General features: G+C 39.8%; 1 protein-coding gene across 1 annotated transcript in view; it reads right to left on the bottom strand.

Annotated features, from left to right (window-relative positions):
* Positions 1-22645, bottom strand: part of AFF3 (ALF transcription elongation factor 3) — a 328079-nt gene that overhangs the window by 277537 nt on the left and 27897 nt on the right. Inside the window, exon 2 of the mRNA XM_036389605.2 lies at positions 307-427. Coding sequence (XP_036245498.1) covers positions 307-427 — 121 coding nt within the window. The remainder of the gene's footprint in view (positions 1-306; positions 428-22645) is intronic.

The raw sequence follows: 22645 nt of genomic DNA, 5'->3' as shown, positions 1-22645 counted from the left end.
TTGCAAAAACAGGATACTTTCACTTTCACCTCCTAATTTTAATTCCATCTCAAATATTGCTGGGATATTTCTAGTTTATTTCACTCTTGTGTCCTGCTAAACACTAGAAGAAGCTTTATACACAGACATAAACATAAATATATATAAAATCCAACTCTCAGGGAATCACGCATGTTCTCTGTGAATTTTGGGAAGCTAGCACTCGTGGGAGGGTGATGAAACCTGGACAGTGCCTTCTGCAGGCTACATTTTTGTACTGAGGAATAAATAAATAAACAAAGATTCGCCCAGCTGGGAAGCATCTACCTTGTAGGGTTCACTGAAGAGGGAATAGCTCGTGTTAAACGCGCCATTGTCCTGCTGGGCCTCCTGGTTTCTCCTTTCCCACTCCTTCCTTCGCAGCACGTTTCTATCTGGCTCATAGACACTGGAGTTAGAGAAAAAAAAAAGATAAATAGTTTTTAAGAGTTAAAAATTAGAGGGCAACATAGAAACCAGCGTGCATTTAAAAGTTAAGAACTCTGTTTTGCAGACAGATGGCAAAAATAAGCACAAACATGAATCAGATGAACGCCAGTTCAAGTAGGCTGGGGAGGTTCAGGTCTCTGGGAATGCTAGTGCTTTCTTCACACAGAGAATAGATAATTAAATTCTTACAGAAAAATAAAAAAGAAATCACATGGCAGGATCTAGTCTGTACAGAACTTCTCTGCTTGAAACGTGACAAAGGAAATATCTAAGCAACTTTGACAAAGACTAGAAGTTCTCTTAAGGCAGATGGTAATTACAGCTGTGAGTAAATAGAAATTATGAACATGTTCCCACTTATGACATATCCTCTGAGTGTTGTATGAAAATGCTCCTTTTTTCATATGGCTGTGTTTCTGTAGTGATTCTTTCATTAACTAGGTCCCTAAAGAGCTGTTAAAACTATATGCTGTAGTGGTTTCCACAGTTAGGTTGCTTCTTCTGATCTCTGCTAATCAGCCAAGTCGTGAAACTACTACTGAAACAATTCCTCTTTCTGATGGATTTGACACTATCACAACCACAGAACATGAATAAATGAATAGTGGCACAACAGTGTATGTATGGCTAGTAGAGTGTAGCTGGAGAGAGAATAAAATCACTGCATTACACAACAGCATTAATTTTTAGAAATTAACAACTTTAGCTCAAATATAGACATTCAGAATAAAAGCTGACTTTTTTATTTTCAGAATTCTAGTTAAATACATGATAACATAAACCAGAGAATTCTTATTCTGAATTTCTACAGAACAACACCTTTCAGGTTTACACATTTCAGTTTATTATGTTTTATTCTCCTCAGAAAGGAAGCCAACATGTCTAACAAAGTTAACATGCTGTTTCAGGACAATGTGACAAGTATGCTGATTCCTATTTTGCTTAGCTCAGCTAATGTTTTTCCTCTGACAGAGTAAATCTGTGGAGTAGGAATATATATTAATGTCATGTAAGTGCACCATGTGTTAATAAGATAAACGTTGTCTTGCTAACCAGCTTCCCAGTTAGCAAGGCATATGTTGCATTGGCTACCCACGTGATGCTACCTAGTATGCCTCAGGCAAGGCAGCCAAAAGGCCAACAGCTATCTGATTCTAATTCAGGACTGGAGAGAGCTGAAAATACACAGGATATGTTAGATGCTGTTAACACTTAAGAACAATGCCTCAACAGTCACCAAATGAACAGAAAATCTTTTGTTTTCTTGTTGATGCTGCTAACTCGAGCAGGACTGCAGAGTAGCCCTCTGATGGTCTGAGGGCAGATGCCAGGGGCCCAGCATAGATCTCAAACACAGGGATTTGTTGTGAAACCCAGGGTTTCAGCACAGCAGGTTGGAGACAGTATCCAAACATCACCTTGTTTACAACCACTTACAGGTGGTTGAGAGTTTTGGGGTTTTAATCCCATACTATTCATGAGCAATGCATGTTATTCACTCCAACACCCTCTCCTTGAAAAGCAGCATAATGAGGAGGCCATCATAGGGATGGAGTTTTGGGCATGGAAAATGCCTTCTTCCAGTAAGAAGGGGATGGTGAAGGCCTCCCTGTGGCCTCCTGGGAGGGAGAACACCTCCTGCACATGCTGCACATGCTGCTGAGACCAGAGGCAGAGTAGTTATCATTGACTGCTGTGAGAGCAGAGGTCTCCACTTCATTGTGCCATCGAGCCTACTCCCATCAGCTGGGTCAGTTAACAGCCACCTGTGTCTAAATCAGACTTTCTGCCATGCTTAACAACTGTTTTTAGGCTGGCTTCCTGGAGTTTTAAGAGATCAGGTTATAACTCATTGTCAGCTACATGTCCCCATCCAGAATCTCCTGACTCTTAAATGCTTTGCATTTGTACTCTAGCCTGCAGCCAAATAGAGATGGACAGCTTCCCTGAGATTAATTACAATACTGGTGTCTACCCAATTTCTAAGAAGTAAATAAGTGCAACTTTCTTCACTAGTCCTCATACAAATTTAAAAATTCACTGGTGTGGTAGTCCTAAAGTGGAAGAACATTTTTATCCCTTTATTGGACAGAGATATATTTGATGAAGCCATACAAGTCATCAGATCTCTGAACCCCCTTCTCAAATGAATTCACTGCTGGCAATGCAATGCACAACCTGCAGTAATTCAGAATGATTATGCAAATGTCAGAACCGTGACAATGCCTAATACACCATCTACAAGCAGTAAGTTAGGAAGAGCTACAAGTTGAGAGTTGTGTTCCTTTGGTAATACCAGATGGCAAAATGTCTAGCATTTGTGAAGCTACTCCTTATTTGCATGAACATTGCAGCAATCACATTTCCTTGAACGTATGTCACCAAATGTATTTATTTGTTTTGGTTCAAGGAGAATACTGCCAACTGCTATAATTGTCTTTATTGCAAACACTTCAGTTAATAGAAAATGATTCTTTTTAATAGATTTCTTCTTTATTCTTCTTTATGTTTTTTTAAATTTGCAATTTAAAACAATCCCAGAGGTACCTTTTAATGCTTTAATCTGGGTCTTGTTTCAATAGCTAAGCCATGAAGAACAAGCTCATGAAAACCTCATGGCTTTTTCCTCATCGGGGCATGTCTACATATGTGAGTGATATATGCATATATATGTGCAGTATTCATGCTCAGTTTTGTAAGACTTGGAGCCAAAGAACATGCAAACACTCACCACTCAAAAGTCAGTGTCATTTATATTTGTTTCCTACAGGTCAAATTCCAAAAGGTGAAATCAAACAGTTTTTAAATGGTATACTGTTATTTTTAAAATGTTGCATCTGTTTCTAATTCATGCTTAAAGGACATGAACCAGAACGTAAGCAACAAGTCAAACTCTTGCAAAAGTTATGTATGAATAAAGGTTGTTTTATAGAAATTAAATTATCTCAAATTTGGCACATTGCTTTTTTGATTTATCTCAGCCCTAAGATCTGCCAAGACACATGCTGGATATACCAATGAATTGTGCCTAAATGCCAGTGTCTCAGGCTCAAAGAGCTTTCAGCACACCCACACCAGCACCACCACCCCGGCCACAGCACCCCTACCTCCTCTGCTTCTTCCAAGATACGTGGAATAATTTCACTCCCAGATATTTGCCAGATGAGATTTCCCATGGATTGCTAAACATGTCAGAGTAGGCATGTTTCATGAATTTTGATCTGCTGTGATACCTTTTGGCAGATTACCTGGATGGTCCCCAGTCTTTGGCCATGCCCCTGGTGAGTGTGGCTCCCTGTGAGACCAGCCCACAGAGAGAGCCCAGGCGTGCTGGCTCCTGGTGGGAGGGTGGTAGTGGCACCAGCCTCCCCACAGGAACACTCACAGCTTTCTTCATGCTACCTCTGCCATCAGAAGGAACCGTTTCCTTTAGTCCTTAATTAGAAATAGACAGAGATGGCTCAGGGGACAGCCTAGGAGCAGAGCAATCATTTTACCTGTAAAACCTGGGGCTGGATTTAATCTCCTACAAAGTCCAAAGAGTTATGTTGTCTCAGGCTAGGCTAAAAGAAATCATATAAAAAGCTTAACGTGTTGAAAAATCTCCTTTTCTTTTCTTTCTTTCCTTTCCTTTTTTTTTTTTAAGCACTCTATTCCTGACTTGCTCAGATATCACTTTTTGGAGCAACTCAAATATAAAGGTCTCATCTCCATGATGAACGAGGTGGCGACAGTGCACCAACATATCCTCCTGTCCTTCAGCTTGGGAACACCCAAATTTGCATTCAGAGGAAGATGTCCTTTCCCACAAACGAAGCACTGCACCTTCACAGAGGAATTACATGGTGTGCATTAACGATGCTGCTTGACCTTTTCAGAAACCACAAAATTGCTGCATCACGAAGGGGGATTCTGGAAGGGTACTGTTATTCTGTTACAAGATCACCATCATCCTAACAGCTGGTGTCTTTGAGGCTGTTAAAGACACAGGTAGGTAAAATGAGGGTGAGATTGCTGGCACTACCCTTTCTTGGCACCAGTTTATTTTCTGGAAAAGAAAGGGGACTGTGACCCAGCCAGCTGTACCAGCACAACAGAGGAAAGTGTTACCATGTGTGTACAGAGACCTGGCCACAGTTTCTGAATTTATCATTGGCAGCACCCTGCAATCTTGCCTTTGCCTTTCCAGACCTTCCAATATAGTTTTCCAGTCCAAAGACTTAGTTCATTATTCTCTGAATTGTGAGGGCTTTGCCACACCCATATATACTCACATCTTCCTTCTACCTCCCCATGCACATAAATACTGCTATATAAATTTAGCAGGAGTAGCTTGTTTGTTTGCAGTTAATGTTTACTCAGGAGGCTGATCTCCTTCACCTTGGCAGCTACCTGTGGCACTTAGCACAAAACATTCAGAACCTGAAGTCTAGACATATTAATTACAAAAGCAGAGCTGATGCTTCATGATAACAGGCAGCAATTTCTGAACTGGCAAACCCACAGTTCCTGGCAGTCCTTTGCTAAGGAAGACTTAGTTCCCAGGGCTGAGCTTCTTTCCCAAATTTTGTCAACCTCCCCACTTGTTCTTAAACTGACCCTTCTTCTTCCATCAGGAAATGAAGAAGCTCCATCACAATGTCATCAGACTACAACAGCCACTCCTGTCACTCCTGTGACACCATCCCCAAGCTGCTGGGTGCAGTCCACATCAGCACAGAGCTGACCATATTCCAAATAAGCAAAAAAACCCCACCTCAAAAACATAACCCATACAGTAAGTGACTAAAGGATATGTGCATTTCAAGAATAAACCTAGACCCATGAACAAGTTTTCTGCAAGGACTTATATATCTTTGAAATTAAATTTTAGCACACGGTCATTTTTGAATTATGAACAAAGCTAGAACTGCTTCAAAGCTGTGGAAAACAGGCAATATTTCAAGAAAATTAATTTTAAAATGGTTTACTGATTATTCTCAATATTTCCCCACAAATTTTAATCTGGCACACAAATCAATATACTAAATTTCAGGCTGAAGTGAGGACATTTTCTTAAATATTTAATAGTCTAATTCTCCCCTGAATTACTACATTTATGCCAAAGTAGCTAAATAGAGTAAGTCAAAGGAAAAACTTACACAACACCATAAAAAAGCAGCCCAGCCCTGATGCAGGACAGTGATTATGAAACTCAATTCAAAATAGAAACTGGATTCTGAATTTTAATGTACCCTCATTCCTGTATTTCTGCCATATTTTAAAACTCAAAAGGACGAGTCAGACTGAGACCCTGTAAAGGCAAAAGCCTCAAACATTTTTAGAAAAAACAATCTTAACTCTAATGATTTAATTACAACAATTGAGGTTGTCTTGTTTGCTGAATTGCCATGCTTAACATAGTAGTGTTTTCTATTTCACTGTTCATGTCCATGGTTTTTGCTGGCCAATGTCTAGGTGCCAGTTTCATTTCCAGATAAGCATAAATGGTATCTGCTTGGAAACTCATTGCTGACAGGGTATAGGGAACTCCAAGATATGGCAACCTTTCATTTTTGAGCATTAAATATTTTCCCTAATGATATTTGAACTATCAGTTAAGTTATAACAAAGGAGCTGCCTTTGATGAACAAGTGTCATAATCAATTACATACCTTCCTAGGCTACAACTGGCTTTTTTTAGACTTTTTATCTATCCTAAACAGCAGAAGTTAATTTGAGGATTTTTACAGTATTTTTTCCCATTTACAAACAGGAATGCCGTGGGGTAAAGCAATTACTCTGATTTACTGTTTTCACTTTGATTGAACATAAAGATGTAGCAGGGTCTCAAAAAAGCAGTAACTTAACAAACTGTGCTCCTATCCACAGACAGATAAAGTACCTATTTTGCTATTTCAAAGAGTTTACCTCCAGGCAGCAGCACAGAGCAAACATCAATCAATGACATGTGTCTAAGATGAGATTGATGTTTACTCTCACAGCTTTTCATCTTACATCCAATAAATTATTTTTCCTTCACCAAAGTGCCTGGTTAAATTTCATTTTTCACTTTGCAGTATCAGTTTTAAAACTTTAGCTTCCAGCAATTTTAAAGCTAGGCTTCATTGACGCTTCAGCTTTTACAGCCTGTTTATGATTTGTATTAGCCATGAAACACTACAGACCAAACATGAATATGATCAGGGGAAGCTGAGCCAGGGCAGCCTCTCACACAGTGGCAGGTGCAGGCTGGAAGGTGTGAGATTACTTTAATTATCTGCCTGGAAATTCCAAGTCCAAAACAGGGAGCTGTATTTTCAGGGGCAGATATATTGCATCCACCAGACAAATGAATATATACATATCATATCTGCAAAATCAGCATCGCAGCGTTCGGGTGAGGTCTTCTGAGGGTTAACAATGGGCAAGTGGAAAGAACCAAGGAAAGGCTAATTGTGGGTGCAGTTATTACCTTACAGGCACTCATACCTGACATTCACAAAATAGAAGTGCTTTTCTATGCAACCTGATTGAATTTTCAATATGTATCAAAATGCTGGGAAGACCTAGGGCTGCAGTTAAGACTGAGACCTAAGCTGTTAAGTCAGAGCATCACAATAGAGGAACACTAAAAAATTGTATTTAGTTCAACACCTGCTTTTATAAGAGCACCTCTTCCAGTCTCACTACAGACAAAAAAAGCACATTTGCTTCCCTCTGTGAAGTTTTCCTCAATGAGAGAAATTGAGACATAATTCTAATTTATTTTTAGTTTCAGGAAAAATAATTTCATCAAACGATAAAAATTTACCAGTCCATACTTACATTACACATAGATATTCAAAAATTCACCACTCTGTATTAATAGGTAATCCTGTTTTCAATACCTTATTTTCTTTTTTAACCGTGGTTCTGCTAGCAAAAGTGCCTAAGATGGTTGAAGATCTTAAAACAACACTGAGCCAAGCTAGAAACAAAACATTACAACAGCTTTGATTTTTCACTGCTCTAACAATACATTCTTTGAAAGTATATTCACAAGTGTAAAATTCACCACTGCTAATAATCTTACACCTGGAAAGAGCTTCTTTTTCTTCACAATTCAAAATTAAATTTAAAACCTCTAGAAACCGAGTGAAAATCTTGGCTGCCAAGAAACAGATACTGTAGATGTGACAAAGTATTCCTTTTGTGTCCTCATCCGTATCTCCCAGGTATAGATTAAAAAAAAAAAATAGGACTGAAGAGAATAAACCTGACAGATCACAATAACGTCCTCTAATTTAATTTTGAAAATATTACTTTTATGTTGTATTTTAAAAATACAACAGCCCACAGAACCACAGAATCACAGAATGGTGTGGGTTGGCACCCACAAGGGCCCTTTAAGATCATCTAGTTCCAAGCTTGTGTCTTGGGCAGGGACATCTTCCACTAGAGCAGGCTGCTCAAAACCCTATCCAACCTGGCTTTGAACATTTCCAGGGATGCAGCATCCACAACTCAGTTCCACTGTCTTGCCATCCTCATAGTGAAGAATTTCTACCTTATTTCTAACCTAAACCCACCTTCTTTCAGTCTGAGCCATTCCTCCTTGTTCTATCACTACATGCCCTTGTCAGAAGATCCTCCCCAGCTCTGTTGCTGGCTCCCTTTAGGTCCTGGATGGTGGCATGAGGTGTCCCAGAGCCTTCTCTTCTCCAGGCTGAACAACCCCAACTCTGCCAGCCTGTCTTCCCAGCAGAGGTGCTCCAGCCTCTGATCATCCCCATGGCCTGCTCTGGACTCATCCTGCAAGCCCACATCCCACCCATGCTGAGGACCCGCGCTGGGTGCAGCGCCCTTGGTGGGGTCTCACCAGGGAGGAAGAGGAGCAGAGTCCCCTCCCTTTCCTGCTGGCCACGCTGTGTTGGTGCAGCCCAGGGTACAGCTGGCTCTGGGGACTGCCAGTGCCCACTGCCAGGCCATGCTGAGTTCTTGTCAATCAGCGCCCCCAAGTCCTTCTCCTCAGGGCTGCTCTCAACTGAGAGAACATTTTTTTCTGCCTAACCTAACAGTGCTGAATTCCCTGGGCTGCTGCTACACAAGGCCTTACCTAACTTGGCCATTCCTCTATCTGATCACTCTCCTCTCACATTGCTTCCCTGACAAAGATGTCAACACCCCTGTGCCTGTTTTCCTCCACAAGGATTTCTGCTTCCCACTGTATCCTTATTCATGGGAAACTGTTCCACTTACCAACTGCCAAGCCTGTGCCCTTTCTTCTTCTTCTTTGCATTTCTTCTTTAGGCTTCTTACAGTCATAATTCATCAAAAATTATAGCTTTAAAAAAAAATCATTTCTGTAGACAATGTACACACATACTGAAATTATACATACAATCTTGGTCAGACTGGATGGTCCCATAAACGGAATTTACTCTTATCATTGTCTGATTTCTAGGGATGCTCTGAACTTTTAAATGTAATGAAAAATTCTGGCCTTTTAAAAATCTATTTGACATTTTGCAGTAAGTGTTTAATACTTTATTTAAAATGTTTGTTGAACTTCCTTTTGATATGTTTGCTGAAAACTGGATTTTAGTCAATAAAGATTTTCAGTGTTAGTTTCAGTAATAAAAAAAATTAAAACTCATAAAAATTAACCTAATAAAAGTTTAAAAGTTTCCTGAAACTTTATAAAATCTAAATAAATTTAAAAGTGCCCTGAAAAATGTGAAAAATTATGTTTTGCCTCTAGGTCTTTTAGAGTAAAAAAATATCTCCTTGCTCCCATTGTTTTTAAGCTACTTAAGTAGCCTGTTTCTTCCAGGGGGCTCTGTACAGTGATCCATCTACCCACAGCTATTTGCAGGACTGCTAAATACTCCAAGGTATACTTCACATGGCACACACAAATTGAAAGCTCTGCAACTGGTAGAAAAATTTTACCATACAATTCACCCTGGTATGACCTGACTTAAAGCAGCAAAAGCAAAGATCAGAATCATAGAATAGAATCACTGAGGTTGGAAAGGACCTTCAAGACCAAGTCCAAGCCTTGACCAAATATCACCATGCCAACCAAATCACAGCTCTAAGTGTCACATACACTCATTTCTGGAACATTTGACTGCAGCACCTCCTTGGACAACCCTTTCCAACCACTCTTAACCACCCTTTCAATGAAAAAATTCTTCCTGATGATCCAACCTGAACCTCCCCTGACACAGCTTGAGGGAGCTTGAGGTTTGGTTCTGTTCCTGGTTCTCTGGAAGAAGAGCCCAATCCCCACCTGGACACAGCCTCTTCTGGTGCTTGTAGAGAGTGATAAGGTCACTTCTGACCCTCCTATTCTGCAGGCTAAACAACCTCAGCTCCCTTCTTCACAGGGCTTCTGCTCCATTGCCCTTCTCTGGACCTGCTTCAGCACCTCAATGTTCTCTTATAGTAAGTGACCCAGAACTGGACACAGCATTCAAGGGATGGCCAGTGCTGAGCACAGGGGGACAATCCCTGCCCTGCTCCTGCTGGCCACACCATTGCTGATACAGGCCAGGATGCCACTGGCCTTCTTGGCCAGCTGGGCACTGCTGGCTCATGTTCAGCAGCTGTCACCAGCACTCTCAGGTCCTTTTCCACTGGGCAGTGTTCCAGGCACTCTGCCCCCAGCCTGTAGCACTGCCTGGGGTTGCTGTGACACAAGAGTAGGACCTGGCACTTTGCTTTACTGAACCTCATACAATTGGCCTCAGCCTATTAATCCATCATGTCCAGATCTCTCTGCAGAGACTTCTTGCTCTCCCTCAACACTCCTTCCCAACTTGGTGTCATTTGCAACTGCAATTGAATGACTGAGGGTGCATTCAATTCTCTTGTCCAGATCATCAACTAAGATATTAAACTGGGCTGGCCCTAAGATTGAGCCCTGGGGAACAGTACCTTAGGCTTTTCCTTGTCCTTGTTACAAGGTTCCTCTCCACATCCAGAAAGGATGGAGATTTTTCTCAGCCTTCTTTTTTTTGTTAATGTGTTTATAAAAACATGTTTTATTATCTTTCACAGTGGTGGTCAGATTGAATTCTAGCTGAGCTTTTGCCTTTCTAATTTTCTCTCTACATGACCTAAAGACATCCTTGTACTCTTTCTGAGTTCCCTGCCCCTTCTTCCAAAGGTCATACTCTCATTCTTTTCCTGAGCTCCAGCAGAAGTTCCCTATTCAGCCAGGCCATTCTTCTTCCCTGCCAGTTTGCCTTTCAGCACGTTGGGATGGTCTGCTTCTGTGCCTTTAAGATTTTTGTCTTAATGTATGCCCAGCCTTCCTTTGTTTTCAAGGCCTGCTTCCCAAGGGACTCTCTGAACAGTGTCCTGAGCAGGCTGAAGTCTGTTCTCAGAAAGTCCAGGGAGGAGGTTTTGTGGACCACCTCCTTACTTCACCGAGAAATGAAAGCAATATAATCCTGTGATGACTCTGCCAAAGATGGCCTCTGATCAGCACATCTCGCCCCAGCCCTTCTCTGCTCATGAACAGCACATTAGCAGTGCACAGAGGGGCACTGCCCCTGGTAGGCTTGCTTACCAGCTGGGTCAGGAAGATAACTTCCACACACTCCAAGAACCTCCTCTCTGCTGTGCTGTTTCCAGCTGACATCCTGCAAGTTAAAGTCTCCCACAAGAACAGGGAGCAGAGATCATGACATGTCAGCCAGTCACTCACAGAACCTTTCATCTGCCTCTTCATCCTGGTTGGGTGGTCTGTAAGAGACTCCCAGCCAGGATGTCTGCCTTGGTAGCCTTCCCCCTTTTCTCACCCACAGGCACTCAACCTCATCATCACTATTCCTGAGTTCCCTACAGGCAAAACATTCCCTAATGTACAGAGCCACCCCACCACCTCTCCTTCCTTGCCTGTCCCTTCTGAGGTGCTTACAGCCATCCACTGCAGCACTCCAGTGGTCACCACACCTCTGTGACAGTGACCTTGTTGTTGCAGTTTTCCTGATGCACGATGGCTTCCAGCTCCTTGGGTTTGCTCCCCATGCAGCTGCACTGGTGCAGCTGCACTTCTCCTGGGCCACTGATTTCACACCAACACTGGCATGTGACCCCGAGGCTCATCTCTATTGAGCCCGATTTTATCCCCTTCCCACTTCAAACCTAGCTTAAAACATTAAGCCAGATCTAAGAGCACTTTACCAGTACAGAGGTAACAGAGTGTTTATTAAAAAATATTCTTGACATAGAAGGAAAAGGAGCAAAACTTCACAGGATGACAAAGACAAGTAGCTTTAAGTAGTTAAACAATTTTGGTGCTGCTAAGAATCCCTATGAAGCAGGAGTGAAAAATACACAAATTCAGCATCTCAATCTACAGATTCTGAAAACTCTTCCCTGTATTTATGTTCTGGTTTTAGATCAACATTCAAAATTATCTGATGTCCAAAGCATACCAAAATACAGACCTGAATTACAGGACACAGGATTGCAGCCTTGCACAGTATTATACTTTCACAGAAAGCCAAAGCACAGTATTTCATTATGAATGTGTCAGCTGTTAATAACCATCAAATCTATGACTCATGAAAACGTCTATACATGTTTTATTAACAAAGCAACATTTCCAATTTACTTTTACCACAATGGATAATGACTGAAGGTTCATCAGGGTTAATCAAGAAAATGATGTAAATTTTATACTGCATTATGTTTCACTTGGCTTAAAATGGATCTTGAGCGACAATCTTTTTTATGTGTTTAATCATGATTTACAGCATTATGGAAACCACACAACAACCCCATTGTGGAAAAAAAAAAGTTATTAGCAAGTCAGTGCATAAGTCATCAGATTTTATGTATTCACAGAAAATCACTTCTAGGATCTTCAGCAGACAAGCACTGAGTCTGCTTTCTGTAAAAATAGAATTAATATGTTTTGAGATGCCTTGTTTTAATTTATCTTTCCTTCAGATCTTATAGATAGATGGAGATCTTACTATTTTATTTTTATTTTTTATTCTTTTATTTTACATATTACAGAGAAACCATCACTCCATACAGGTAAGGTGGAACTAAATTTTAAACAGATCTGTGCTAGCATATCTACATGATAAATAAATTTGGAGGGTGTTTTTGGATCATTTTAATAACTGCACGTGCAGATAAAACAACCAAAGAAGTTAAACCCTATGCTAATCATAGAGATTAAAAAAAAAATCAACCTCTGTAAATTGCCAAATAATAAATCCACAAAAATCCCTACTTTTGCTTACCTGAACACACAACTGTAGCTCACTATAAGAAGAAACTGTGATTGTTTTTAGCAATCATTTGCTTGTATTAGTGTCTGTAAGCATAAAATCTAATTATGGGTAATTATGAAATTCCATCTTCCTTCTGCTCAACTGAAAGCATTTCAACAGAAAATGGAATGAGAGACCTATATTTATTTATAAAGATGGCTATATATAAAAATTTATACCTAAATCTACTCTCTAGAGCCTATGAAGGCAGCTTGCTTTCACAGAACTAAAAGGACCACTGTAATAAATCTGAGTTCAAGAACCTAAGAAAGTTGTGGCTTATATATAACTTCAAGATACAAACAGTGAAAAAAAAGGGCATTTCACTCTCCTTTCACAAGACACTAGTAGTAGCCAAACAGTAGTATGCACTGTGCCATAAAGCTAACCAACCTCTATAAAAGACATTGCATACATTTAAACTAAGAAGAATGCAAATTCCTTCCCAGTTCTTTCTTGTGAAAATGGACAATGTAAACTGGACCTGAGGCTTATGCTTTACCAAATAATAGTATCGCCACATATCCTCAGAACCTGCCTAAGAAAACTGCCTGCCACACAAAACATATGACTTTTTTAGTATTTTATTCATTATATCCTGCTTGTTCTATCATATTTTGACATATTAGCCCCAAGGGTTATACAATCAAAATTAGAAAGAGAACTTAGTCAAAACCAGCATACCCATGAATAAAAGAATAATTTATATCCACACATAAATAAAGGTGCATACATGTTAAAATGATGAAAAAGTTAAAACTTTTATGCCCTGTGACTGGTGTAATTCATGTAAGCTTCTTACACATGCAGGTCCCAATTAATTCTGACTACAAAGATGACTGTATCACATAACTCATGCTCACCTTCAGAGCTGCAGAGAAGCATCCATGTCTTTCCCCCCTCAAGTCACATGCAATGGGAATTGAGGTACAAAAAAACAGCAAAAAAAAAACCAACCCAGACTTGAATCACAATTCCAGTTTGTGCCTCCCTTAACACTCTGCTTCTGTTAAGAAGAATGGCCATGCCACAAATCCAACCCAAAACTTAAATATGTCAGAAATGCAAAAGGCTAAATGAAATTTCAGTGCAAAAAAATCTCCAATATTTTAACTTGCAGAAACAGCGTGACTGTTCAAGTTCCTCACTTTCAAGTAGGTTGAAATGCATTTAGATATTTCAAAATTTGAAGGAAATTACATAACAAATGACCAAAAAAACCAACCCAGAATTTTCAGTGGTTGCGATAGATGCAGAAGGCAGAGATGGCCATGCAGGGAGGGTGCCAGAGGCAGATGCTGTCAGATGGGGGAACCAGCCTGGTTCCAGGCCAAAGCAGGGAAGCCAGTGACTTGATGAAGTTGGATACATTGCTCCCTCACTCTCTAACAGCTGCCTTGCCCTGACTACTTTTTCTCAGCAAATTTTAGCTTTAGCAAGAACAACAAAAGCTTACAAGAGAGAAATGTTTTATTTTTACTGCATACTCTACTTGAAGACTGAGTTCATAAATGTATATTTGTGTCACAGTAAATTTAAAGATATTATTTACCTGTATAGTATAAGGTGTAAAATTATTCAGTGTTTCATTTTGAAAGTGTTAAGAGGTATCTAAATTCTATGCATAGTTGCAAAAACATGAGGAAGGATCTAAATTGTATGTATTATTCTAAAAACATGTATTTGGGAGATGCCTATAACATTTCTATTTGAATCTTCCATAGCAAAGATCCCTTTTTGTTGAGTTAGGAAGCTTAGAAATCTTTGGGTAATTTTTTCTACAAATTCTTTAAATGTGTCAAAACATTTGACTTCAGTTTGACCTTCTCTCACTACAGTGCTCAAGAATATCAAATTTGTGTGACCTGTCAGTAAGCCCACTGAAGCTGATTTCATGGGAACAACTGAGAAGGACTGAAATAATTCTCTGACAGGTGGTGCATTAAAAAAAGGGCCAGAATTTAATTATTGTTCTGTTTCACTAGGATAATAGAACATAACCAAAAGGAGTTAAAGAAAACCAGGAAGCAAGACTGAAGGCAATTCTCCTGATTTTTCAGAAAAGCCAACAAACTGCTGATGCCTAAGACAGGAGATCTGCAATGTTAAAAAAAAGATCCATACAGGAGGAACCCATCCTCCTTCTTTGTATTGGCAGATTATCAACCCACGATCCCACAGTTCTCTGGGGATAGGACAGGACTGAAATAGAAAGGGCTCTGAAAACAAGAGAAGCTCTGCCCTGATCCCTAGCCAGTTTCACTCAAACTCACATTCACCATGCTGAAAATCCAGCACTTAGAAGAAGGCTGATCATACAGCTTGGATTTAGCTGCCCACATGCTCTCAGGCTCTCTGGTCTTATAAGTGATGACATTCAAAACCCCCCCAGTAGATACCCAAATTCTTGCCAAGAGATAACATTTGAACCTCATGGAAGGTGTTTAACATTTTAAAGACACTGGTAGAGTGAGTCAGGTAGATCTAGTAGAACAATTTTTTCCCCACTAAAAGCTGATTCCTGGGGTGGGCTGTAAGACAAAGGAGCAGTGGAGGAATTCCACAGTGCTGCTTGCTTGCAGAAACCCAGAGCAGTACTGAACAGAAAGATGAGGGACCTGCTTGCTGTTCCTCCCTAACCCTGCTGGATGGGCCCACAGGGAGGAAAAAATGACAGGTGAGGGTGAGAGAGAGCACAAAACTACACCAATCACCAGTGAACTTGATTTTTATTTCAAACCAAACAAACCAAGGTAAAATTCACACTTGGTAACTGGAATATCCCAGTGCAAAAAATAAACAGAAGCTGTTATTAACAAGAGAATATTTTGTTGCTAACATGCCATGTTAAGCAGGAAACTGCTACTACATTTAGCCTTCCTTAAAATTTCCTAAGCAGCAATGCTGACAGAGTTTCTCAGTGACAAAGGGAATGGCAGAGAATTACTTCCTTCTAGGTTATGGAAAACAAAAAACTTATGATAATCCATTTGGGTGGTTTTTGAATACAAGCAAAAGAAAATAAGCTCAGTGAATTTGTTCTAGTTTCCATTTGGGGTTGCTTCTTGAAAAAACTGTGAAACAATTGTAATATGCATGGATCTATTTTGCTGTGAACCAAGACAGTATCTTAGTAACTCAATAAAGATTTCAGAGTTTTGGACATGGTTCTAGAGAACATTTTGCTGTTCGTGATGTGTTCCACTAAATTAAAAAGAATTTTATAGTTGGGAAGACCTAAGTATCAAGCTGAAGATGATAGCATTTAATGTTAAGATAACAAACTTCAAGTGCAATGTGCCCTGGGGTGACCCTGCTTGAGCAGGGAGGCCAGTGTGGTCCCTGCCAACCTCACCCATTCTGTGATCCTGTGATTCACCCAAAACTGACCCACAGCTGGGCGCTGAGAAAATCCCACACTGGCCTGGGACCTCTGCTGTAGGAAAGATGTGATGTAGCCCAGAAAAGAGACAGATGGATAAAGGAGTGAGGTATGAAAAAGGACAAATGGAGCTTGTCTGGTTTAGAAAGAAGACTGGGAAACACATGATAATGATCTACCCACCTATAAAAACTTGTTGCAGAGCAGACAATGATGAATTGTGTTCTCTGTCTCTTAAGTCATACAACTTATTTTGCAGAAGAGGAGATTTAGATGTGATTTCAGAAATGCTATCTAACTTTAAAAGGAAGGGCTGGAAGAGTCTGGCTATCAACTCCACAGCCTCCTTGGCTTCTTTATCTCAGTCCTCCTCACAACCCTGTCCTCACCAGCAGACAGTTATTGTTAAGATTGTTCCTTCTTAGACAGGTTTAATACATAAAATAAACAAGAATGGGAAATCTTTATCCACTGAACAAGACAACATCCTATCTTCCTTCCAGAGGAGCAAAACTGCCCCCTGACATTATTACAGGGATGCTCCTCCTTCAGAAACACCTGACTGTTATCATTTACCAAAGACTTGTTCTCCTCATCAATGAAGACACTTCCGGGAGGGACATACATCAAAAAGATATATTAAAAGATTATTTCTGGAGTAGGGACCTATAGAAGTCCCTCTGTGGCTACTCCACAATCCTGAGGGACTCATAGGCACTATAAAGGTTAGATTCTCCTCTGTCAGGCTGGCCTAGGTGCACTGCTCCTGACTTAGAGCTAGGAGGTGGAATCAAGGTTCTATGCAGCCCAGCATTTGCAATAATTTTTATTTTGAATAGTTTGGGCTTTTCTTTTAATGTATGGGTTAAAGGACAGTGAAATTTTCCTTTTTTCTGTAAGTAAATTCAGAAACTGATCTGTAAGATGTGAGAATAGGAACATCTTTTCCACAACCTCCAAATCAACCATCTTTAGCTGCTGCAGAGACATGCAAGGCATGCAAGAGGTGACATGCAAAAACAAGTAAGAGGTTTTCTAAAATATATTGGTTATGAAAAACTTAAAATTATCTCTGACACTAAAAATTCCAGAAGGGGTTCTACTCAGGGCAGTTCTACTTATATTTGCTATTAGAAATTTACTTTTCATTCCTAAAACTATCTGGTGAACAAAAGATCTGAATCCCATTTTACAACAACAGGGAAGGTAAGGGACAAGCAAGATGATTTTGTGACCAAACTCAAACCCCTGACGTCTTAAATATGCCCAACAGTGCACATATCAAGCCAAACACTAAGCACCAGCCATTCAGAGCCAACTCAGGAAGATTCTCATCAGTGTGGGCTTTGGGAACACCCAGGAAATGTGGTAGAAAATCACGGCTAGCAAGAAGCTGTCTGCCTCAAAAGCTGAGTCCCAGAGCTTAAGTTAACTGTACAGGGTACATTACAAGGACTACTTTTTCACTCTCTCTCAGGATTTGCAACTGTGAGGTAAATACAGTCTAACAAATTCACTTTGGAATAAGAAGTCTTGATACGTGAATTCGCCTACTTTGTGTAATTTATGACAAACCAAGAAGACATTGTAAAAAAAAAGTAAATTAAACAATGATGATTTTCTATTGATAGGCAAGCTGAAAAAAATTACAACTGCCCCTAATCCCACCAGAAAACTATTTTTCTACTCTTACAATTTTAGCAAAAAAAAATCAAGAAAGAAGAGAAGAACTTGTCTGTATGGTACAGATATATTATACTCTATTTTGGGATCTGATTAGACATTTTCTATAATGTAAAAATATGGCATGTTTTGTCACAAATTGAAGTAAAGCCTTCTTTTTTAAACTAGTTTGGATATTTTTGCTTACCTATTCATGGCATGGCATTCTATTACTTCCATCATAAAAAGAAAATACTGTTGGTGATATTTTCTTGCAGAGACAGACATCAATGCTAAGCACTTAGCAGTATGTTATGTTTTTTGAAGATGCACTTGGGGGAATCAAAGTATTTTATTGCACAGTAGATACTATTCTGTTTGTACTTGCATTTCTCCAAACTTGAACCATTTGCAGCATTTTATTTCAGAGCATACATAACCAAGAACACTGACTGGGTCATATTGTTAAGTATTCAAACAATTCCTGCACATCACTTACCAAAAAATGCCTTTGGGTAAATATCTTTGCTTTTTCTTTTTCTTTGCCTTTCCTTTGACAGTGCCCTTATATGACATGTTCTAGGAAAAAAATGAACCACATTTGCTCCATTTACTGCTTAACAAAAATAAAATGAAAAAATGTTATAAGCTATAAATAAAATCATCTAGTATTTGTATTGCACTAATTTGTCAGGAGTTGAACAAATGTTAATTATACAGCTTTTTAAAAATCGGGCTTGTTAATGTCATTTTTAATTTAGAATGTTACACTGTAAATGTTTTCCATTGTGTTAATTTACACCTGTTATTACAGCCTTCATTATTAGGTTTGTACTGGAACAGCTACTTTGTGCCACTGAAATTTGCTTAAAACAGCAGAAACAATTACTAATTAGAAGGGCATGTTTACTTTAATTATATTTATTTCCTAGTCTACTTTTCTATGTAGCACACTATGAAAGTGTATGATTCAATTAGCCAAACCCATTTATCTGAGGCAATTCCTCAAATGACTACTGCTTAGAAAGACAGCAAATTCTTTCAGCACTACTTTACCTCATAAATTTCATATGTGACACTAATAAATACATATGGTGACTGGGTATCACTTTCTATGTGACCTCACTGCTTTCTCTGATTTTTGTTAATGTGTATTCAGTAATTGCAGATTACCAGAATGATATTCTGCTTTGAACAACAAGCACAACAGTTTTAATCAAAGATCTTAAACCACTGACATGGTGAAACATCTTTAGCATTCATAAACTCAGGATCAGTGGCAGATAAGCCCCCAGCTCATTCAGATATGCTCACACTGGGAAACTCCTACTGATACTCATCCACTGGTATCTAGAGTTAGTCTTACATATTACAAAGTGCTTTATAAATTTGCAAATTGAGTGCTATTTAAACTTCTAGGGAACCAAAAGGTAATGTCTTTATCCTTTACAAATATGACTCTTTGAGCTTTTCCAGTGGAAGCTGTATTATCTATCTACTCACACAGATAAAAAAGGAAGACAGTCATAAAAATTCTTTACAAATTGCTTCCCTGAAGCTCATTTCTAGTCTTATGTTTTAAACCTTAAGTGAGGATTAAAAAAAGAGTTACGTCTCTAATTGACAGTTGCTGGTCCTATTCTATGCAAATAATATTGGCAGGTAGTACAACATACTGCTGCTTTCAAATAACATTATTTTAGTGCTTACAACAAAATTCAGCACTCTGAAAATTAAAACTGCAGATAAATTGTACAAGCCAGGGGGGAAGCCTCAGGGAGTCCTGTGTCACAAGGTTCTGTTTCATTCAGCCATCAAGGTTTAACATTTTCACTATTCCGCTGTCACTCCATGGGCACAACACCTGCATGGCACCAAAGGGTGCAGCTGATGAGCTGATGCTGCCAATGTGGCTTCCACAGGGCTACAGCTCCCCAAACAGGGACAATGGTTGCCTGTGGAACAACGTGCAACAACTGTGCCTATTAGCAGTGCTGCCCATAATGATCAAATACAGGAATCTAGATCATCACACTTTGGACTGCTTGGGCTTCATTTGATACCTCCCTCACAAAGGGAATTTGTTCCTAGTTAAATTTGTCTTTAACATACAATGCATAGAAAATGATGAAAATCTAAACTTCTAGTAAGAATTAATCTATTATCTTATGTGGCCAAAGATCACAAACCTCCCTTCTCCTAACCCACTGCAACACAGAAAAGAAAACAGTGTATAAATAGAAAGCCTGATGTAATTCAGAAAAAGCTGCTATTAAAAAGTCAGCATTTTAAAAAAGCTAACAGAGACATATCTCAGCTGAGGCAATTATTTTGTAGGTTAAGAGGAGAGAGATACTGCTGCAATTGAAGATTCATCTTCACAGGGGTTCTCAGGAAAGTCAACGCAAATCAACAGAGGGAATGAAGTCAGTTCCCAGTCAGATGAACATATATTATGGCAGCTTATCCTTCCACCAGGAGGAAAAGGGATCAACTGCACTGATGTAAGATCCCTTTGAGGACAGACCAAGCCTGCTCATGCAGGGCTTTAACACACTTTAATGTACACAAGCTTACTTCAAGTATTTAGTGCCTCCTCTGCTCTGGTGTCACCTTCATCCTCCCTGTGTGGTCACTGGTAGCAAAAGCTGACTTAAAGGACACCATCTCTGACCTTACACTAATAGCATCTTCTCTTTTATTTACATAGGGGGCACGGGGACAGGAGGTTATACAAAGTGCACTGGAAATTTCTAATAGCTAACTATCTTTAATAATGAAGTGTAGGATAACAAATCTAGTCTGAGTCACAACTACTCAAAATAAATGGGAATTGAAAATGAATGTAGTTAGTAAAAATTTCTGATTGGTGTTTTTATTTTAATTAAAATGGAGAAATCCATGTTTTGTAACAAAATCAAGCCAGTACACAAGCAACTTCTGGCATAAGCAATTAAAACTGAAATGAAGGTGGTAGTGCTATTTTGTTGAAGTAAGAAATAGATGTACTTGTGTGGTACAAGCAGTTGTAATGAATTTGAGTTCTAAAGGTTTAGGATATATACATGCAAAGGCACATGCCTTTTAAAAAGAGGCCTGTAGTTGTTATATTAAGCAGACTTCAGAAGAACATGAGTTTATAGGAGAAATATATTGATTTACTCTGACATTGTCCCACTGATGTATATCTTCTTATACCCATGGCTGGTGCTTTCTAGGCTTTTTCAATATGCATCCTCCAACCCCCAAAAGGTTTTTTTTAATCTGCAACAATTGACTTAAAGCAATGATATGTGCTTTTCCTACCAACTATTCAACTTGATTTTATTCTTTTCACTCCACCACAGCCTATTTTGACACAAAAAAACCCATAGAGAAGCCTGGTATTTTCTTCAATGCTTGCAATGCTGACCCACCTGAGAGCTTTTTGATTACTTTTAGCCCACATCCACCAGGTAATAAGCTCACTGAGTGTCAGGAGCACAGCAGCCTCAGCTCTGCCTGGCCAGCCAGGGGGGCACTCTGCCTCGCCGCTGCAGCTGGGAACCAGCTGGGTACAGAACATGGCATTTGCACTCCTCCTGTCTGTCAAACCAAGATTGAGGCAAGACAGCCTTTTCCAAAAGAATAGGATCCTGATCCAAAGATCCAAAAGATAACTGTGTCCAGTGGAAACCTACTAGTGTGAACAGACAGATAACACACGCACAAGTCATATGTTCTTTATTACTCCTAGGAGAAAGTAATACTACCTTAGCCCAACGTCCTAGACACAGAGAGCACAGGGAAAATGCATCCATCCTCAATTCAGGGCTGATGGATAAGCAACAACTCCTTTAAGCCATGCCTGTGATGTGACACTATCTAAAAGGCAAAGCTGCTTCCCGGGGAGCCTGTCTGGTGCCCGCTCCTGCGGCTGTTGTGCGAAAGGCTTCAAATAGTCCTGACCTCAGCATGGAATATTTCTTCCTGGGAGACAAAGAAGTACCACAGACTCAGTGCCCTTCTCTCTGAGACTGGAGTGAAACTGTGCCACGGAGGATTCAGCTCCCCCAGACCCAGCTGGAGTATCATGGAGCAGCACTGTCATACCAACTAAAACAAAGAAACCAATTTCTTGGCTGTGTGCCCTGCAGGGAAGTGCAGGGCAGCGTGTGTGCCCAGGCAGGCTCCCCTGTGCAGGCTTGCCAGCTACCTTGGGGCAATGCTGCTTCCTACTCATGTTCACACACCAACACCTACTCACACATAGGCAGCTGCACGTTATGTACAACATGGGGAAAAAATACAGCAAACTAGAAGTTACAAGAGACTGAAAGATATATTCAGGTTTCACGTGGACCCTAGAAACCAAAGGAAATTGCAAGGAAAAAAAGGGGGGAGGCAGGGGGAGAATATCTGAAAAGTGGCTGTATTCAAGTATTCCCTATACAAACTCTTTTCTTTACTAAAGCTGTTAAATTACCTTCTAAAGAGCTTCAGAAACATGGACCTGAGTGCTACCATAGCAATAAAGAAGCTGCTGAAACACAGCATTCAGGCTACCCAGTCCAGTGTAGTTAAAATTACCTTTATTCCTGATTCACTCAACCCCACCAAAAAACCAAAACCAGATTCTTGCACACAGTTGGAGATCACTTTAAAACAGATATATATACCCATCTTAAAACATTTAAAAATCTCTTTTCACCATGAGATTCTGTCTAGATGGAAAACTGGGCAAGCGAGGTAGAATCAAATGATTAATAAAGCAAGAATTCATCCGAATCAAAGGTAAAGCAAGCAAAAATGACAAGCAGAAGGAGAAAGCATCTTAAAAAATTTACAAGAGATCTAGTTTTGGATTTAAAGGCAACACCAAGCCTGCCAACTT

The sequence above is a fragment of the Molothrus ater genome, chromosome 2 (assembly GCF_012460135.2).
Source record: "Molothrus ater isolate BHLD 08-10-18 breed brown headed cowbird chromosome 2, BPBGC_Mater_1.1, whole genome shotgun sequence".
Taxonomy (NCBI): Eukaryota; Metazoa; Chordata; class Aves; order Passeriformes; family Icteridae; genus Molothrus; species Molothrus ater.
This window is presented reverse-complemented; position numbering and strand designations above follow the sequence as displayed.